Source organism: Pongo pygmaeus, chromosome 3, assembly GCF_028885625.2.
Source record: "Pongo pygmaeus isolate AG05252 chromosome 3, NHGRI_mPonPyg2-v2.0_pri, whole genome shotgun sequence".
NCBI lineage: Eukaryota > Metazoa > Chordata > Mammalia > Primates > Hominidae > Pongo > Pongo pygmaeus.
Window position 1 is genome coordinate 60,293,379 of NC_072376.2, and position 19,265 is coordinate 60,312,643.

At 48.9% G+C, this 19,265-nt stretch overlaps 2 protein-coding genes across 6 annotated transcripts in view; one reads left to right on the plus strand and one right to left on the minus strand.

Annotated features, from left to right (window-relative positions):
• The window catches only part of POLR2B (RNA polymerase II subunit B), a 56,585-nt gene extending 55,771 nt beyond the window's left edge, over positions 1 to 814 (minus strand). The window contains exon 1 of one of the 5 annotated variants that reach the window (XM_054484658.1): positions 690 to 814. The gene's annotated coding sequence lies outside the window, so the exon portion shown is untranslated. Of the gene's footprint in view, positions 1 to 497 lie in introns of all 5 variants that reach the window. The other 4 variants (XM_063664519.1, XM_063664521.1, XM_063664520.1 and 1 more) reach the window with 4 other exon arrangements.
• On the plus strand, positions 728 to 18,342 carry NOA1 (nitric oxide associated 1). The gene is made up of 7 exons (XM_054484659.2): positions 728 to 2,053; positions 4,512 to 4,676; positions 5,160 to 5,365; positions 10,004 to 10,135; positions 11,796 to 11,912; positions 17,155 to 17,275; positions 18,026 to 18,342. Exons 1-7 carry the CDS (start codon positions 910 to 912, stop codon positions 18,235 to 18,237), a joined length of 2,097 nt encoding a protein of 698 aa, XP_054340634.1. The 5' UTR covers positions 728 to 909; the 3' UTR covers positions 18,238 to 18,342.
• The last annotated feature ends 923 nt before the right edge of the window (positions 18,343 to 19,265 follow it).

The window sequence follows — 19,265 nt, forward strand, 5'->3', positions numbered from 1 at the left end:
CTCCCTCTGTTGCCAGGCTGGAGTGCAGTGGAGCGATCTCGGCTCACTGCAACCTCCGTCTCCCGGATTCAAGCGATTCTCCTGCCTCGGCCTCCCAAATAGCTGGGATTACAAGCAAGGGCCACCACGCCCGGGTAATTTTTGTATATTTAGTAGAGACGGGGTTTCACCACGTTGGCCAGGCTGGTCTCGAACTGCTGACCTCAGGTGATCCGCCCGCCTCGGCCTCCCAAAGTACTGGGATTACAGGCGTGAGCCACGCGCTCAGCCGGAAGCTCCTTTTTATTTTGTTTTTGTTTTGTTTTGTTTTTTTGAGACAGAGGCTCGCTTTGTCGCCCAGGCTGGAGTGCAGTGGCGCGATCTCGGCTCACTGCAACCTCCGCCTCCCGCGTTCCTGCCATTCTCCTGCCTCAGCCTCCCGAGTAGCTGGGACTACAGGCACCCGCCACCACGCCCGGCTAATTTTTTGTATTTTTAGTGGGGTTGGGGGGTTTCACCGTGTAAGCCAGGATGGTCTCGATCTCCTGACCTCATGATCCGCCCGCCTCGGCCTCCCAAAGTGCTGGGATTACAGGCGTGAGCCACCGCGCCCGGCCCTGGAAGCTCCTTTTTAAGTGTGATTTATTAAGGGCGGCTTGTGCTAGCAGTGAGGCTTTAAGCCTGAAAGTGAAAAAACCCAAAACACTCACTGCTATTTTCTGCCCACCTAGCTCCAGTGCCTTTGCCATAGCTTTAAGTAGGTTCTCAGTCTCAGAGCTTAAATCGCGAGAACTCGCGGGATTAGACGCAAAACGAACCACGACAGCTCCCAAGTACCCACGCGCTTTCGTCTCGGGTCAAATACGCGCCTCGGACTCTAGTGCGCGTGCGCGCTGGTGGCTCCGCCCCTTTGCCCGGAGCTACTTCCTCATGCTGCCCGCTCGCCTACCGTTCAGGCTGTTGAGCCTTTTCCTTCGTGGATCCGCTTCCACGGCAGCGCGCCATGGCCTCCGGGAGCCGTTCCTGGGGAGGAGGTGCGCTGCCGCCTCCTCCTTCCAGCACTCATCGAGTCTGGGACGCGAGCTTCCTCATGACCCCGTGGACACGGAAGGCTTTGGAGAAGGTGCTGACCTGCAGGAGCGTTTTCTGTTCCCGGAGTACATCCTGGAGCCGGAGCCGGAACCCACCTGCGAAAAGCAGCTGCAAGAGCTCCAGCAACAGCAGAAGGAGGAGGAGCGACAGAGGCAGCAGCGGCGGGAGGAGCGGCGACAGCAAAACCTACGGGCCAGGCCCCGGGAGCACCCGGTCGTGGGGCACCCGGACCCGGCATTGCCGCCCAGCGGTGTGAACTGCTCGGGCTGCGGGGCAGAGCTGCACTGCCAGGACCCCGGCGTGCCCGGCTACCTGCCCCAAGAGAAGTTCCTCCGCAGGGCGGAGGCAGACGGCGGGCTGGCACGGACCGTGTGCCAGCGCTGCTGGCTGCTGGTGCACCACCGGCGCGCTCTACGCCTGCAGGTGAGCCGCGAGCAGTACCTGGAGCTGGTGAGCGCCGCGTTGCGGCGGCCCGGGCCCTCCCTGGTGCTCTACATGGTGGACCTGCTGGACCTGCCCGACGCCCTGCTGCCCGACTTGCCCGCGCTGGTGGGCCCCAAGCAGCTGATCGTGCTGGGAAACAAAGTGGACCTCCTGCCCCAGGATGCTCCTGGCTACCGGCAGAGGCTGCGGGAGCGACTGTGGGAGGACTGTGCCCGCGCCGGGCTCCTGCTGGCCCCTGGCCACCAAGGGCCACAGCGCCCCGTCAAGGACGAGCCACAGGACGGGGAGAATTCGAATCCGCCGAACTGGTCCCGCACGGTGGTCAGGGACGTGCGGCTGATCAGCGCCAAGACCGGCTATGGAGTGGAAGAGTTGATCTCTGCCCTTCAGCGCTCCTGGCGCTACCGCGGGGACGTCTACTTAGTGGGTGCCACCAACGCCGGCAAATCCACTCTCTTTAACACGCTCCTGGAGTCCGATTACTGCACTGCCAAGGGCTCCGAGGCCATCGACAGAGCCACCATCTCCTCTTGGCCAGGTGAGTTTTAGGAGGCTCGCCCTCTTCGTTTTCTGGCAAGGTGGACGTCTGGTCCTGGCCGAGGCACCGAGTACATCCTCCCTTAATGTCCACTACGGGTTGCCTGTACCCTTCTCTTTACAAATTCTCTCCCCAGTCTGGTCACACCTCTCTTCTGTGTCAGCTTACTGCTAGGGAAAATTGAGGATGTGTTGTAGTAATTTTCTAATGGAAGTGTTTATGGAGCACGTCTCACGTCTCTGTTCCCAGTCACTAAGCACTGGAGATAGACCAGGGAACAAAGCAAAGTTCCTGTTCTGGAGATTTGCTTTGTAACTTCTTTGTATACCGTTCCAGAAAGCGTGCGTCCTTTTTACTGTCTGAACCTAATGAAATTTGTGTTTTGTTTGTTTGTTTTGTTTTGGAGACAGTCTCACTCTGTCGCCCAGGCTGGAGTGCAGTGGCGTGATCTCGGCTCACTGCAACCTCTGCCTCCCGGGTTTAAGTGGTTCTCCTACCTCAGCCTCCCGAGTAGCTGAAATTCGAGGCGTGTGCCACCACACCAAGCTAATTTTTGTGTTTGTTTTGTTTTGTTTTTTGAGACGGAGTCTTGCTCTGTCGCCCAGGCTGGAGTGCAGTGGCTCACTGCAACCTCCGCCTCCCGGGTTCAAGCGATTCTCCTCCCTCAGCCTCCTGAGTAGCTGGGATTACAGGCGCACGCCACTATGCCCAGCTAATTTTTGTATTTTTAGTAGAGACAGGGTTTCACCATGTTGGTCAGGCTGGTCTCAAACCCCTGACCTCGTGATCCGCCCGCCTCAGCATCCCAAAGTGCTGGGATTACAGGCGTGAGCCACCGCGCCTGGCCTAATTTTTGTATTTTTAGTAGAGATGGGGTTTCACCATGTTGGCCAGGCTGGTCTGGAACTCCTGACCTCAGGTGATCTACCCACCGTGGCCTCCCAAAGCGCTGGGATTACAGGCAAGCACCACCATACCCAGCTAATTTTTGTATCTTTGGTAGAGACAGGGTTTCACCATGTTGGCCAGGCAGGTCTCCAACTCCTGACCTCACGTGATCTGCCCACCTTGTCCTCCCAAAGTGCTGGGATTACAGGTGTGAGCCACCCCTCCCGGCCCATTAGTGCAATTTGATGTGTGGCTTTGCCGGGCTTAGTGGCTCACATCTGTAATTCTAGCACTTTGGGAGGCCAAGGTGGGCAGATTGCTTGAGCTCAGGAGTTCAGGACCAGCCTGGGCATCATGGTGAAACCCTGTCTCTACTAAAAATACAAAAACTAGTCAGGCTGGTGGTGCATGCCTGTAGTCCCAGCTACTCAGGAGGTTGAGGTGGGAGAATCACCTGAGCCTGGAAGGTTGAGGTGGCAGTGAGCCCTAATTGGGCCACTGCACTCCAATCCAGCCTGGACAGCAGAGTGAGACCCAAAAAAACAGAAGTATCAGTCTTGTGACTTTAAGAAACTTCTGTGGCCAGGTGCAGTGGGTCACACCTGTAATCTGAGCACTTTGGGAGGCCAAGGTGGGCAGATCACCTGAGGTCAGGAGTTCCAGACCAGACCTGCCAACATGGCGAAACTCCCGTGTCTACTAAAAATACAAAACTTAGCCGGGTGTGGTAGCTGGTGCCTGTAATCCCAGCTACTCAGGAGGCTGAGGGTAGAGAATTGCTTGAACCTGGGAGGCTGAGCCAAGATCGCACCACTGCACTCCAGCCTGGGCAACAGAGCAAGACGCTGTCTCAAAAACAAGAAACAAAGAAACAAACTTCTGTAATTAGAAAATGAGTCCTTTTATGGTTTAAATTTTTTTTTTTTTTTTTTTTTTTTTTTGAGACAGAGTCTCACTCTGTTGCCCAGATTGGAGTGCAGTAGTGCGATCTCACCTCACAGCAACCCTCACCTCCCAGGTTCAAGCGATTCTCCTGCCTCGGCCTCCCAAGTAGCTGGACTACAAGCGTGCACCACCACATCCAGCTAATTTTTTGTATTTTTAGTAGAGACAGGGTTTCACCATGTTGGCAAGGCAGGTCTCGAACTCCTGACCTCAAGTGATCCACCTGCCTGGGCCTCCCAAAGTGCTGGGATTACAGGTGTGAGCCACTACGCTCAGCCAGGTTTAAATTTAAGTTGACAAAACTGACTGCCCCATTTGTTCCCTTGAAACCAAAGTTTCATTTAGTAAGCTGCTCTTCTCTGTCTTGCACTTTGAATTTTACAGAAAAATTATTTTCATACTGAATGGTAATCTGATAAAAATGGAAAGAAATCGGGCCTACAGATTTTGGATTCTAATTCTGGTTTCCCCTGTGAGCTAATCTCTTAACCTATTTCCTCATTTGTAAAGTGGCAGTAATTTTATATTTTATTACAGTAACCAACACAGTGTAGATCCTCAAAAATGTTCATTTTCTTCCCCCTTATTCCCTTTTCTAAAGATGTATTTATTCTTTGTATTTCAGGTACTACATTAAACCTTCTGAAGTTTCCTATTTGCAACCCAACTCCTTACAGAATGTTTAAAAGGCATCAAAGACTTAAAAAAGATTCAAGTCAAGCTGAAGAAGATCTTAGTGAGCAAGAACAAAATCAGCTTAATGTCCTCAAAAAGCATGGTTATGTCGTAGGTAAGCATCCTCTATGGGAAAACCCTTGTTGGTACTATGCTAAAATTCTTTGTTAAGCAACCTGAAATACAGCTGTCCGAGGCTAGCCAGTTTTTGTGGGGAGAGACTGCCTTCCTTATTCTGCAACAATAAGGCTGTTTGGAAACCCAGAGCAGTACAGGTAGTAAAAGTTTTTACTCCATGCAGCAGCTTTAGATTAGGTTGTCTGTCTTTCCTTGGTATATCTTTTCAGCCTTTCTTTAAAACAGTCTGATTTCCACACACCCTCGCCCCCGCCACTCCATGTACACAGCCAGCCACACGCTTGATTATTGCAAGAGTTTGACTCCCACTGCTTTTTGGGAAAAAAAAGCAAAAGTATCATTATGGTCTCACTTCCGTACACTGTAATCTTAGTAACTTGTTTGAGGGAAACATAAAAATTATGTCTGGAGTTAAAAGTATTAAAGGTGTGACTAATAACCTTACTATAACTTGTTCTAGGAAGAGTTGGAAGGACATTCTTGTATTCAGAAGAACAGAAGTATAACATTCCCTTTGAGTTTGATGCTGATTCACTTGCCTTTGACATGGAAAATGAACCTGTTATGGGTACACACAAATCCACCAAACAAGTAGAATTGACTGCACAAGATGTCAAAGATGCCCACTGGTTTTATGACACCCCTGGAATTATAAAAGAAAATTGTGTATGTATTTGGTTTCTTTTAGAAACATTTACTTTCTTTTTCTTTTTTAATGGGTTTATATTGCCTGCCGCCTAGATACAGCCAATTTATCAAGACAGGGGAATTGCAATAGAGAAAGAGTGTAATGCATGTAGAGCCAGCTAAACGGGAAACTGGAGTTTTATTACTAGTCATATCAGCCTCTGAAACATTTACTTTCAATTGCACAAGTACTGCTGTCTTAATTGGCAGAAAACAGGAAAATAAGTTTACTTCCATTTTAGACTCAGTTCTAATTCATTCATGAAAGCTGTTAGGGGTGAATCTGTATGCCATCAAGTTCTCTGTTCCATTTGATAGACTTCATTGCTGACAACCAACTTATTTTATCATTGTGATTGTTACCTTGGTTAGGGAAACATTTACAGAAGCCTAGGTTTTGAGGTAGGAAAAACACGTGAATATCACTGGAGTCCAACGCCCTAGGCCCTGCTTGAATTACCTCTATAACATATCCATGAAGGGGTCCTCTATCTTGAACTGAAAGGAGTGACTCACCATTAGCTGAAACTGTGTGATGTCACCTTCCAAGGTAACTCATTTGGGTCTTTGACCTTCTCTTTGTATTGAGTGTACTGAGCTGAATAGTCTCCCTGTAACATGTATCCATTGTTCCCCAAAGCCATCTGGGACTAAGGTAATACCTATTTCCCTTGCCAGACTTTGAAATATTTTAAAATGTAACGTCCCATCTCTTCTTCACCTATCCCTCCCTTTTCTTCTCTTTCATTAGTTCATCCAGCAAACGTTGAGCATTCACTGTGCTGACAGTCTGGATTATTTATCTTCATTTCCTACAGCTATGCTCCCTGAGAAACAGGCTATTCATTGGCCCAGGCCTCTTCAGAATGTTTTCTATGTTTGTTCTTAAAGTGTGACACTGAGAACTCAGTGCTCTCAGGTGAGCATGATTTAGAATAGCATTAACTCCCACCGGGCGCAGTGGCTCACGCCTGTAATCCCAGCACTTTGGGAGGCCCAGGCAGGTGGATCACAAGGTCAGGAGATCGAGACCATCCGGGCTAACACGGTGAAACCCTGTCTGTACTAAAAATACAAAAAATTAGCCGGGAGGTGGTGGGCGCCTGTAGTCCCAGCTACTCGGGAGGCTGAGGCAGGAGAATGGTGTGACCCGGGAGGCGGAGCTTGCAGTGAGCTGAGATCGTGCCACTGCACTCCAGTCTGGGTGACAGAGCGAGACTCCGTCTCAAAAAAAAAAAAAAAATAGCATTAACTCCACCTGTCTTGTCCCTATGCCTCTCTTTATCCAATTGCTCATGGACAACTTTGGGCCTCATAGGTAACTTTGACTTTGTCTTGTTGAATTCAGCCTATATCTTACTCTGTTAAATATTCATTAAATCTCATTACTTTTTATATTTGCAGTTTGGATCTTCATTCAGATCACTGATTGACTCAAATGTGCATCCAGGATACAGCCTCACAACAGATTCATTAATCATTTCCTTCAAATCTGGTTACTGACCAGTTTCCGATTATTCTAATTATCTCTGTATCTCCCTACAAAACCACATTGGTTTCTTAGGTACTTTTCTTGGCCTCATCAGGAACACTTACAGTTACATTCTCAGAATTGTATTCTATTTGATGTCCCCTGTCATTGAATCATACAGACCTTTTAACTTTTACTGCTCTCCTGGAATAATTGCTCATGCCATCTTTTCTTCCTTAGCGGTCCAAAAGTTCAGAACTGCTTTCTAATAATATTCTGTCACTTTAGCTTAATGAACTAATTCTTCCCCCCCCATACTTTTTTTTTTTTTTTTAAGACGGAGTCTGACTCTCTTGCCCAGGCTGGAGTGCAGTGGCGTGATGATCTTGGCTCACTGCAACATCTGCCGCCTGGGTTCAAGCGATTGTCCTGCCTCAGCCTCTCGAGTAGCTGGTATTAGAGGCATGTGCCACCACACCTGGCTACTTTTTGAATTTTTAATAGAGACAGGGTTTCGCCATGTCGGCCAGGCTGGTCTCAAACCCCTCACCTCAGGTAATCCACCCACCTCAGCCTCCCAAAGTGCTAGGATTACGGATGGGAGCCACTACGCCCAGACTAATTCTTCCCTTTCAGATGCTATTAGATCAGGCATAGCAGTTACTTCAGTCATATATTCTCTATTAAATAGTTGTGTCAGAAAGGCAAGAATTTGCAAAATACTCTAGACAGCAGAATGAGAACCCCAAATTTTTAGATATAAACGTCTGTCAGCACTGGTAGTTTGCTTCTCTGTTAGTTTACAGATAAACTTATTTGATGTCTTAAACCAGGGTTTCCCAGACTAAACCAAGGATCTCTGTTGTGAAATGAAAGTATTAAGACTCAGGCCGGGCACAGTGCCTCACGCCTGTAGTCCCAGCACTTTGGGAGGCTGAGGTGGGAGGAGTGCTTGAGCCCAGGAGTTTGAGACCAGCCTGGGCAACATGCCAAAACTGTATCTCTACTAAAAATACAAAAAATTAGCTGGGTATGGTGGTGCATGCCTGTAATCCCAGCTACTGAGGAGGCTGAGGCACAAGAATCACTTGATACACTTATTGGGAGGCAGAGGTTGCAGTGAGCCGAGATCATGCCACTGCAGCCCAGCCTGGGCAAAAGAGTGAAATCCTGTCTCAACAAAAAAAAGAGAGAGACAAGGTTTCCCCCTGTTGCCCAGGCTGGAATGCAGTGGCATGATCAAGTAACTTCAAAGTCCTAGGCTCAACTAATTCTCCCACTTCAGCCTCCCAAGTAGCTAGGGCCACAGGTACACACCACCATGCCCAACTAATTGTTTAGTTTTTGTAGAGACAGGACCTCGCTATGTTGCCCAGTCTGGTCTAGGCTGGAGTGCAGTGGTGGGATCTTGGCCCACTGTAACTTCTGCCTCCCTAGCTCAAGCAATCCTCCACCTCAGCCTCCGGGGTAGCTGAGAACTACAGACACACGCCACCCCAGCTAATTTTTGTATTTTTCATAGAGGTGAGGTTTTGCTGTGTTGCCCAGACTGGTCTCAAACTCCTGAGCTCAGCTGGGCACGATGGTGCATACCTGTAATCCCAGCACTTCGGAAGACCAAGGCAGGTGGATCACTTGAGGTCAGGAGTTCGAGACCAGCCTGGCCAACATGATAAAACCCTGTGTCTACTAAAAATACCAAAAAAATTAGCCAAGCATGGTAGCGCACGTCTGTAATCTCAGCTACTTGGGAGACTGTGACAGGGGAATTGCTTGAACCCGGGAGGCAGAAGTTGCAGTGAGCCAAGATCACACCATTGCACTCCAGCCTAGGCGACAGAGTGAGACTCTGTCTCAAAAACAGAAAAAAAACTCCTGGGCTCAAGTGATCTGCCTGCCGCTGCCTCTGAAAGTCCTGGGATTACAGGCATGAGCCACCATGGCTGACCTGCAAATGGCTTTTAATGTGCCTTTTCAAACACAAGTAATGAAGAAAACTATTTGCAGCCCCCTTATTATTTTCTTGTGAGCCTCTATGTATCATTTCTATTTTTTATTTTCTTGTTATTCTTTTTTTTTCCTTTGAGACAGAGTCTTGCTCTGTCACCCAGGCTGGAGGGCAGTGGTGCAATCTTGGCTCACCACAACCTCCGCCTCCCAGATTCAAGCGATTCCCCTGCCTCAGCCTCCCGAGTAGCTGGGATTACAGGTGCACGCCACCACGCCCGGCTAATTTTGTATTTTTAATAGAGATGGGCTTTCTCCATGTTGGTCAGGCTGGTCTCGAACTCCTGACCTCAGGTGATCTGCCCGCCTTAGCCTCCCAAATTGCTGGAATTACAGGCGTGAGCCACGTTGCCCAGCCTCTTGTTATTCTTAAGAAAGAAGTTTACAAGTTTTGTGTCCAATTTGTACCTTCTTTATTCTTTTTTAACCAGATTTTGATTCCTTAGATCTTTCCAGAATCTTATACTTGTGTCTTTCCTTTTCTGTTTTTCTCTAGTCTCTCTAGGAACTTGTCATCCTTAGAAGGGATTTATTATAAATCATAGGGATAAATTATAAATCCTCTGTGTTATAAGCATGGGGGATTTATAACTTTTTCTCATTCTCTGCTGAATATTTGGGAGAAATAAGGAAATTGAAGACCAGAATTTAGGAAGAGGTTCTTCAGCCACTTTACTTGCTCCTAGAATGGGGTGACCATTTTGCATTTAATGCATGCATACTTACCACTAGGACATGAGGTCACATACACCATTACTTTAGGCGGAAATTGCTACTGCCCACAAGCCTTGATAAGGAGAGCATATATTTTCTATCTTGGTATTGAATCAACATGTTTTCAGGTTCACATTAATTTTGACATTTAGGGAATGCTGCTGACATAGGAAAGTCTCATACACCTATAAAGTTATTTTGCCATTACTGTAGATTAAGTTGTAAAACAAGGGTAGAGCCATCAGATTGAAATTAATTTAGACAGGAAGAATCTATATAAATTTGATGTGTAGCAAACTCTGACATAATTTGGTTTATTTTGAAGTCTGGCATATTTTTCATCACTTTTTATTTTACAAGTAAATCATAATATATCATATTTTCAATAAAAGTATTTTCTAAAAAATCTGCCATTTGCTTCACAGATTTTAAATCTTCTGACAGAAAAAGAAGTAAATATTGTTTTGCCAACACAGTCCATTGTTCCAAGAACTTTTGTGCTTAAACCAGGAATGGTTCTGTTTTTGGGTGCTATAGGCCGCATAGATTTCCTGCAGGTAAGAAAAGTCTGTACTATTAAAAAATGATTTTAAAATATTGGGATTCACTTTAAGGAAGCAGATAAATGAACAAGACTGACAAAATGTTGATAACTAAGCCATGATTGTATAGGATTTAATTTGTTTTTATGTTTAAAAATTTCTGTAATAAAAACTTGGGGATGGCTGGGCACGGTGGCTCACGCCTGTAATTCCAGCACTGTGGGAGGCTGAGGCAGGCTGATCACTTGAGGCCAGGAGATCAAGACCAGCCTGGTCAACATGGTGAAACCCCATCTCTACTAAAAATACAAAAATTAGCTGGGTGTGGTGGCACACACTTGTAATCCCAGCTACTAGAGAGGCTGAGGCAGGAAGATCACTTAAACCTGGGAGGCGGAGGTTGCAGTGAGCTGAAATTGCACCACTGCTCTCCAGCCTGGGTGACGGGGCAAGACTCCATCTCAAAAAAAAAAAAAAAAACACTTGGGGAAAAGAAATGCCCTACTCCCTCATCCTCCCAAAAAAGTGCTAGGTCTTGAAAACTTATGTTTTCAATTGAGTACCCCACACAGCTTGGCATTTAACACAAGATACTATCCCTACTCTATGGGATAGAGTCAAACCTATGGGATAAAGTCAAACCTTTAGGTACAGGGTTATAGGCATTAAATTAATTCCGCACTTTGTATCCCATGATATGTGTGTTTTTATGCATATACTTTTTTGTTTGGTATTCGTTTATATAGCATCTAGGGATTTTGGAGTGTCTATAGAATTGCTCTCCATTTTGCTAAAGTGAAGAGAAAAAGGAAAATGAAACATGGATATGGATATGTCCAACAACACAATACAACTGTGTGCCATTACTATAGCACATTTCTTGGGTTTTGTGTTTGCTCATACTGTGTTAGAAATTTTGCCTTACACACTTAGAACCCTTATATATTTCATTTTGGGAGGTTGTTGGTTTTTTGTTTCTGGGGTTGGTTTTTTGTTATTGTTTTTTTTTTGTTTATTTGTTTGTTTTTTGAAACAGCATCTCTCTCTGTTGCCCAGACTGGAGTGCAGTGGTACAGTCACGGCTCACTATAGCCTTAACCTCCTGGGCTCCAATGATCATCCCACCCCAGCCCCGCAAGTAGTCGGGACTACAGGCACACATCACCACACCCAGCTAATTTTTGTATTTTTTATAGAGACAGGGTTTTGCCATGTTTCCCAGGCTAGTCTCAAACTTGAGCTCAAGGGATTCACCCACCTCGGCCTTCCAAAGTGCGGGGATTATAGGCATGAGCCACCACACCAGGCTTGCACCCTTATATATTTCATCAGAACACATAAAATGTTAATATTTTAAACCTAACTTTACACAGAGATAATTAAAGCAGATAGTATTTCCTTTTAATTTTTAATAATAGACGTTTTTTCAAAAATAGTATTGAGTCTGTCAAAGAAGTCATAGTTCACATGAATTGCTGAAATGCACTGCTTCAGTATTGTGCCCCTGTTCTTATTAATAATTTGATTTACAGCTACTGCCATACCAGTACTTATAAAGGGAGTCTGATTGGGTTTTTGTTTTTTGATGTTTTTTTTTTTTTTTAGTTGATCGTACCTTGAATATGCAGGTTTTCCAAGTTTTTCACCAGGTCAAATAACTTCTTCCTTTCTTAAGGGAAATCAGTCAGCTTGGTTTACAGTCGTGGCTTCCAACATCCTCCCTGTGCATATCACCTCCTTGGACAGGGCAGACGCTCTGTATCAGAAGCATGCAGGTCATACATTACTCCAGGTAAGGCAACACGCCTTGATTGCATGGTTATGGTTAGTATACACTGGGATGGTCCCATAGCTCTGTTAAGAAAGCCTTTGTTATACAGAACTGTTATACAATATCTTGAGCTAGCTTTCCCTCACTTCATTCTCTTTGAGAATTCTGGCTATAAAGCAAAATTGCTCTATATAGACTGATCCTAGAATAGCCACACAGCTGTTTTTTCTCTAGACTACACTGTCCAGTTTGGTAGCCATTAGCCACATGTGGCTATCTAAGTTTAAATATATTAGTGACAATTAAAATTTGCTCAATGGCCAGGCGCGGTGGCTCACACCGATAATCCCAGCATTTTGGGAGGCCAAGGCAGATGGATCACAAGGTCAGGAGTTCAAGACCAGCCTGGCCAAGATGGTGAAACCCCACCTCTACTAAAAATACAAAAATTAGCCAGGCGTGGTGGTGGGTGCCTGTAATCCCAGCCACTCAGAAGGCTGAGGCAGGAGAATCACTTGAACCAGGGCGGCAGAGGTTGCAGTGAGCCAAGATCGCGCTACTGCACTCCAGCCTGGGCAACAGAGACTCCATCTCAAAAAACAACAAAAAAAAGAAAATTTGCTCAAGTTAGCCAGGTATGGTGGCATGCACCTGTAGTCCCAGCTCCTCGAGAGGTTAAGGCAGGAGGACCACTTGAGCCCAGGAGTATGAGGCTGTGGTGAGCCATGATTATGCCCACTGCACTCTAGCCTGGGTGACAGAGTGAAATCCTGTCTCTAAAAAAAAAAGGAAAATTTAAAATATGGTTGCTTAGTGTCACCAGCCACATTTTGAGTGCCCAATAGTGACACTGTTGCAAAAAGTTGTATAAACTCCTGACAGCCTCATCACCAATACACACACACACACACACACACACACACACACCATACTTGGGACAATTAAGCTATAGTTCCCTGAACTCATCATCCTTTTTCCAGTTTTTATCTGTACCTGTGGTGACCGAGAATATCTTTCCACTGAATAACTTTGACTCATTTCTCAAAATATTGCTCATGTATTGCTTATTTGTTTTTGTTGTTATATATATATATTGCTTCTTTACTAATGTTTTCCTTGACTGAACACATTCATTACCCCTTCCTTCACAACCATAGTACTTATAGATGCCTCGTATTACATTTCTGACCTTGTATTAGCTTACATATTATCTACCCCTTTGATTTCCTTGGGGGCAGAAACCATACTGCAAAATCTATCTTTGTGTTCTTAGTGCTAAACACAGGAGAGATTTGCTAATTAATAGATGAATAAATTACCCAATTATGGCCAAGCGCAGTGGCTCACACCTGTAATCCCAGCACTTTGGGAGGCCGAGGTGGGCAGATCTCCTGAGGTCAGGAGTTCAAGACCAGCCTGGCTAACATGGTGAAACCCTGTTTCTACGAAAAATACAAAAAAATTAGCCTGGTACAGTGGTGCGCGCCTGTAATCCCAGTTACTCGGGAGGCTGAGGCAAGAGAATCACTTGAGCCTTGGAGGCGGAGGTTGCAGTGAGCTGATATCGTGCCATTACACTCCAGCTTGGGCAGCAAGAGCAAAACTCCATCTCAAAAAAAAAAAATTACCCAATCACTTCTAATCGTGGAAACACCTGTAAACATAAAAGCTAAATATTATCCATTATATATGGACCCTTAACTCATAAAGACCAGGCACTAATCTTGATGGCCACACCTATAAGAACTAAGGTACTTGGAAGGACCGTGCCTTAATTGCCCAGCATTAAACTATGTGAGGCCCTGTGGAGGATTCTAAAAACAGTGTCAGTGAAGCACAATTCTCCTGTCCAGAGGCTGCTGCCAGGTGCTTGCCCAATGTGTGGCCCAGAGCCCTGAGATTTGTAAGCTTCAGCCCATCACAGAGTTCCCTTGCTTTTCATTTGACCCCAGAAGTGATTGCAAGTTCTTTTCACCAGTTGAATATTTGAAAGAATTTTATTCTTTTTTTTTTTTTTTAAGTATTTATTGATCATTCTTGGGTGTTTCTCAGAGAGGGAGATATGGCAAGGTCATAGGATAATAGTGGAGAGAAGGTCAGGAGATAAACACATGAACAAAGGTCTCTGGTTTTCCTAGGCAGAGGTCCCTGCGGCCTTCTGCAGTGTTTGTGTCCCTGGGTACTTGAGATTAGGGAGTGGTGATGACTCTTAAAGAGCATGCTGCCTTCAAGCATCTGTTTAACAAAGCACATCTTGCACCACCCTTAATCCATTTAACCCTGAGTTGACACAGCACATGTTTCAGAGAGCACATGGCTGGGGGAAAGGCCATAGATCAACAGCATCCCAAGGCAGAAGAATTTCTCCTAGTCAGAACAAAATGGAGTCTCCTATGCCCACCTCTTTCTACACAGACACAGCAACAATCTGATCTCTCCTTCCTTTCCCCACACTTCCCCCACTTCTTTTCAACAAAACCGCCATCATCCTCATGGCCCACTCCCGATGGTCGCTTTCTCTTTGGAGCTGTTGGGTACACCTCCCAGACAGGGCGGCCGGGCAGAGGTGCTCCTCACCTCCCAGACAGGGCGGCCGGGCAGAGGCGCTCCTCACTTCCCAGATGGGGTGGCCGGGCAGAGGCGCTCCTCACTTCCCAGATGGGGTGGCCGGGCAGAGGCGCTCCTCACTTCCTCCCAGACAGGGTGGCAGCCAGGCAGAGGCGCTCCTCACCTCCCAGACAGGGCGGCCGGGCAGAGGGGCTCCTCACCTCCCAGACGGGGTGGCCGGGCAGAGGCGCTCGTCACCTCCCAGATGGGGCGGCCGGGCAGAGACACTCCTCACCTCCCTGAGGGGGTGGTTGGGCAGAGGCGCTCCTCACTTCCTCCCAGACGGGGTGGCAGCCAGGCAGAGGCGCTCCTCACTTCCCAGACGGGGCGGCCGGGCAGAGGCGCTCCTCACTTCCCAGACGGGGCGGCCGGGCAGAGGCGCTCCTCACATCCCAGACGGGGCGGCCGGGCAGAGGTCCTCCTCACGTCCCAGATGGGACGGCCGGGCAGAGGCGCTCCTCACCTCCCAGACGATGGGCGGCCGGGCAGAGGCGCTCCTCACTTCCCAGACGGGGCGGCAGGGCAGAGGCGCTCCTCACCTCCCAGACGGGGTGGCCGGGCAGAGGCGCTCCTCACCTTCCAGACGGGGCGGCCGGGCAGAGGCGCTCCTCACCTCCCAGACGGGGCGGCCGGGCAGAGACGCTCCTCACCTCCCAGACGGGGCGGCCGGGCAGAGGCTCTCCTCACTTCCTCCCAGAAGGGGTGGCAGCCGGGCAGAGGCGCTCCTCACTTCCCAGACGGGGCGGCCGGGCAGAGGCGCTCCTCACATCCCAGACGGGGCGGCCGGGCAGAGGTCCTCCTGACGTCCCAGATGGGACGGCCGGGCAGAGGCGCTCCTCACCTCCCAGACGATGGGCGGCCGGGCAGAGGCGCTCCTCACTTCCCAGACGGGGCGGCAGGGCAGAGGCGCTCCTCACCTCCCAGACGGGGCGGCCGGGCAGAGGCGCTCCTCACCTCCCAGACGGGGCGGCCGGGCAGAGGCGCTCCTCACCTCCCAGACGGGGCGGCCGGGCAGAGACGCTCCTCACCTCCCAGACGGGGCGGCCGGGCAGAGGCGCTCCTCACTTCCTCCCAGAAGGGGTGGCAGCCAGGCAGAGGCGCTCCTCACCTACCACACGGGGCGGCCGGGCAGAGGCGCTCCTCACTTCCCAGAGGGGGCGGCCGGGCAGAGGCGCTCCTCACTTCCTAGACCGGGTGGCGGCCGGGCAGAGGCGCTCCTCACTTCCTCCAAGACGGGGTGGCGGCCAGGCAGAGGCACTCCTGACCTCCCAGACAGGGCGGCCGAGCAGAGGCACTTCTCACTTCCCAGACGTTGGGCAGCCGGGAAGAGGCGCTCCTCACTTCCCAGACGGGGCGGCCAGGTAGAGGCGCTCCTCACCCCCTAGACGGGGCGGCCGGGCAGAGGCGCTCCTCACTTCCCAGAGGGGGCGGCCGGGCAGAGGTGCTCCTCACTTCTCAGACTGGGTGGCCGGGCAGAGGCACTCCTTACTTCCTCCCAGACGGGGTGGCGGCCGGGCAGAGGTGCTCCTCATCTCCCAGACGGGGCAGCCGGGCAGAGGTGCTCCTCACTTCCTCTCAGACGGGGTGGCGGCCGGGCAGAGGTGCTCCTCACTTCCCAGACGGGGCGGCCGGGCAGAGGTGCTCCTCACTTCCCAGACGGGGCGGCCGGGCAGAGGCGCTCCTCACTTCCCAGATGGGGCAGCCGGGCAGAGGCGCTCCTCACTTCCTCCCAGACGGGGTGGCGGCCGGGCAGAGGCGCTCCTCACCTCCCAGACGGGGTGGCGGGCGGGCAGAGGCTCTCCTCACCTCCCAGAGGGGGTGGCCGGGCAGAGATGCTCCTCACCTCCCAGACGGGGCGACCGGGCAGAGGCACTCCTGACATCCCAGACGATGGGCGGCCGGGCAGAGGCGCTCCTCACTTCCTATACGGGATGGCGGCCGAGCAGAGGCGCTCCTCACTTCCCAGACTGGGCGGCCGGGCAGAGGGGCTCCTCACATCGTAGACCATGGGCGGCCAGGCAGAGACGCTCCTCACTTCCTAGACGGGGTGGTGGCCGGGCAGAGGCTGTAATCTTAGCACTTTAGGAGGTCAAGGCAGGCGGCTGGGAGGTGGAGGTTGTAGCGAGCCGAGATCACGCCACTGCGCTCCAGCCTGAGCAACATTGAGCATTGAGTGAGCGAGACTCCGTCTGCAATCCCAGCACCTTGGGAGGCCAAGGCGGGCAGATCACTCGAGACCAGGAGCTGGAGACCAGCCTGGTCAACACGGTGAAACCCCGTCTCCACCAAAAATACAAAAACCAGTCAGGTGTGGCGGCACGCGCCTGCAATCCCAGGCACTCGGCAGGTCGAGGCAGGAGAATCACAGGAGCCCGAGGCAGGGAGGTTGCAGCGAGCCGAGATCACAGCAGTACAGTCCAGCTTTGGCAACAGAGGGAGACCATAAAAAGAAGGAGAGGGAGACCGAAGAAAGGGGGAGAGGGAGACCGAAGAAAGGGGAGAGGAAGAGGGGGAGGGGGAGGGGGAGGGAGAGGGAGAGGGAGAGGAGGATTTTATTCTTGATCCCTGTACAGAATTATCTTATCAGTGATTTGCTTAATGTTAGAGTTCCAAGAAATTTAATTTGAACTTGTAAATATCTTTATTTCATTGGAAGATTCCAATGGGTGGAAGAGAACGAATGGCAGGATTTCCTCCTCTTGTACCTGAAGACATTATGTTAAAAGAAGGACTGGGGGCATCTGAAGCAGTGGCAGACATCAAGTTTTCCTCTGCAGGTAATTTTATGCCAAGCACTTTTTAAAGAGTGAATAAAAGGGCGGGCACGGTGGCTGACACCTGTAATCCCAGCACTTTGTGAGGCTGAGGCAGGCGGATCACCTGAGGTCGAGAGTTTGAGACCAGCCTGACCAACATGGAGAAACCCCGTCTCTACCAAAAATACAAAATTAGCCAGGCATGGTGGTGCATGCCTGTAATTCCAGCTACTTGGGAGGCTAAGGCAGGAGAATCGCTTGAACCCAGGAGGCGGAGGTTGCGGTGAGCCGAGATCGTGCCATTGCACTCCAGCCTGGGCAACAAGAGCCAAACTCCATCTCAAAAAAAAAAAAAAAAAACAGAAAGTGAATAAAGCAGCCTTACCGACAATTTTTTTTATAGAAAAGTGCCTTAACTGGTGAAAGCTGATTATTTTAAGGTGTACATACTAGTTTATTCATAAAATACAACCTATTCTGAAAATAAATTTGTACTTTGCACAAATGCATTGTGTGCTTTTTTAAAAATAAGGTGTACCCACCCATGCCCCCAGCTTCTCAGGACGCCAAGGCAGGAAGATCGCTTGAGCCCAGGAACTTGAGTTCAGCCTGGGTAACATAGCAAGACACAGTTTCTTAAAAAATAATAAAATAATAAGAGAGTGAAAGAGAGTGACAGCGTTCTCTGATATTCCATTTTCAGCTTTGGTTTGGTATTTTTAATAAGATGATTGCTAACAGCCTTTTGTGTTGTGTCACATGCCTGCATAGGTTGGGTTTCAGTAACACCTAATTTTAAGGACAGACTGCATCTCCGAGGCTATACACCTGAAGGAACAGTTTTGACCGTCCGGCCCCCTCTCTTGCCATATATTGTTAACATCAAAGGACAGCGCATCAAGAAAAGTGTGGCCTATAAAACCAAGAAGCCTCTTTCCCTTATGTACAACGTGAGGAAGAAGAAAGGAAAGATAAATGTATGAGACCGACCTTGTTTACTCCAGATATTAACTGTATTGAACACAACAAAATACATTGAAATTGTATTAAACATATAACACATAAATAAAGCTCCCATTCTTACCCTTTTTTTTTTTTTCTTTTTTTTTTGAGACTGAGCCCTGCTCTGTTGCCCAGGTTGGAGTGCAGTGGCACAATCTTGGCTCACTGTAACCTCTACCTCCCAGGTTCAAGCAATCCTCCTGCCTCAGCCCTGCTAGTAGCTGGGATTACAGGCATGCGCCACCATGCCCAGCTAAGTTTTATATTTTTAGTAGAGGTGGGGTTTCACCATGTTGGCCAGGCTGGTCTCAGAACTCCTGACCTCAGGTGATCCATCCGCCTCAGCCTCCCAAAGTGCTGGGAATACAGGCGTGAGCCACCACGGCCAGCCTCGCCCTTTTCAAAGCTCTTAACAGTTAACTTTTTTAAACTATTCAAGACATGTTCATAATGTATTCAGCTTATAAAAACAAGTGGTTTTTTTTGTATAGTATGTATATGGTATGTATCTGTGACCCACATATATATAAAATTGGAAGCCTGCTACATTCAAGTTTCTCCCACTACTGTTGTTTTTTTTTTTTTTAGACAGGGTCTTGCTCTGTCACCCAGGCTGAAGTACAGTGGTGCAATCTCAGCTTACTGCAAATTCCACCTCCTGGATTCAAGCGATTCTCATGCCTCAGCTTCCTGAGTAGCTAGGATAACAGGTATGCGCCACCACCCCTGGCTAATTTTTGTATTTTTAGTAGAGACAAGGTCTCACCATGTTGTCCACCCACCTCGGCCTCCCAAAGTTCTGGGATTACAGTCGTGAGCCACCATGCCCCGCCTCACTACTGTTTTTTATATTGAGACCGGATATCATTTCTCTTATTTGGAGTTAGCAGTCAGTATATGAAAAAATGGCAGGAAAATTAATTTCTCCAAAATTCGTTGGCTTAAATAAGGTAGAAGTGAGTAGGTGGCACTGCTACAAGGATCCAGCTGGTGGAACATTCCATGGCCA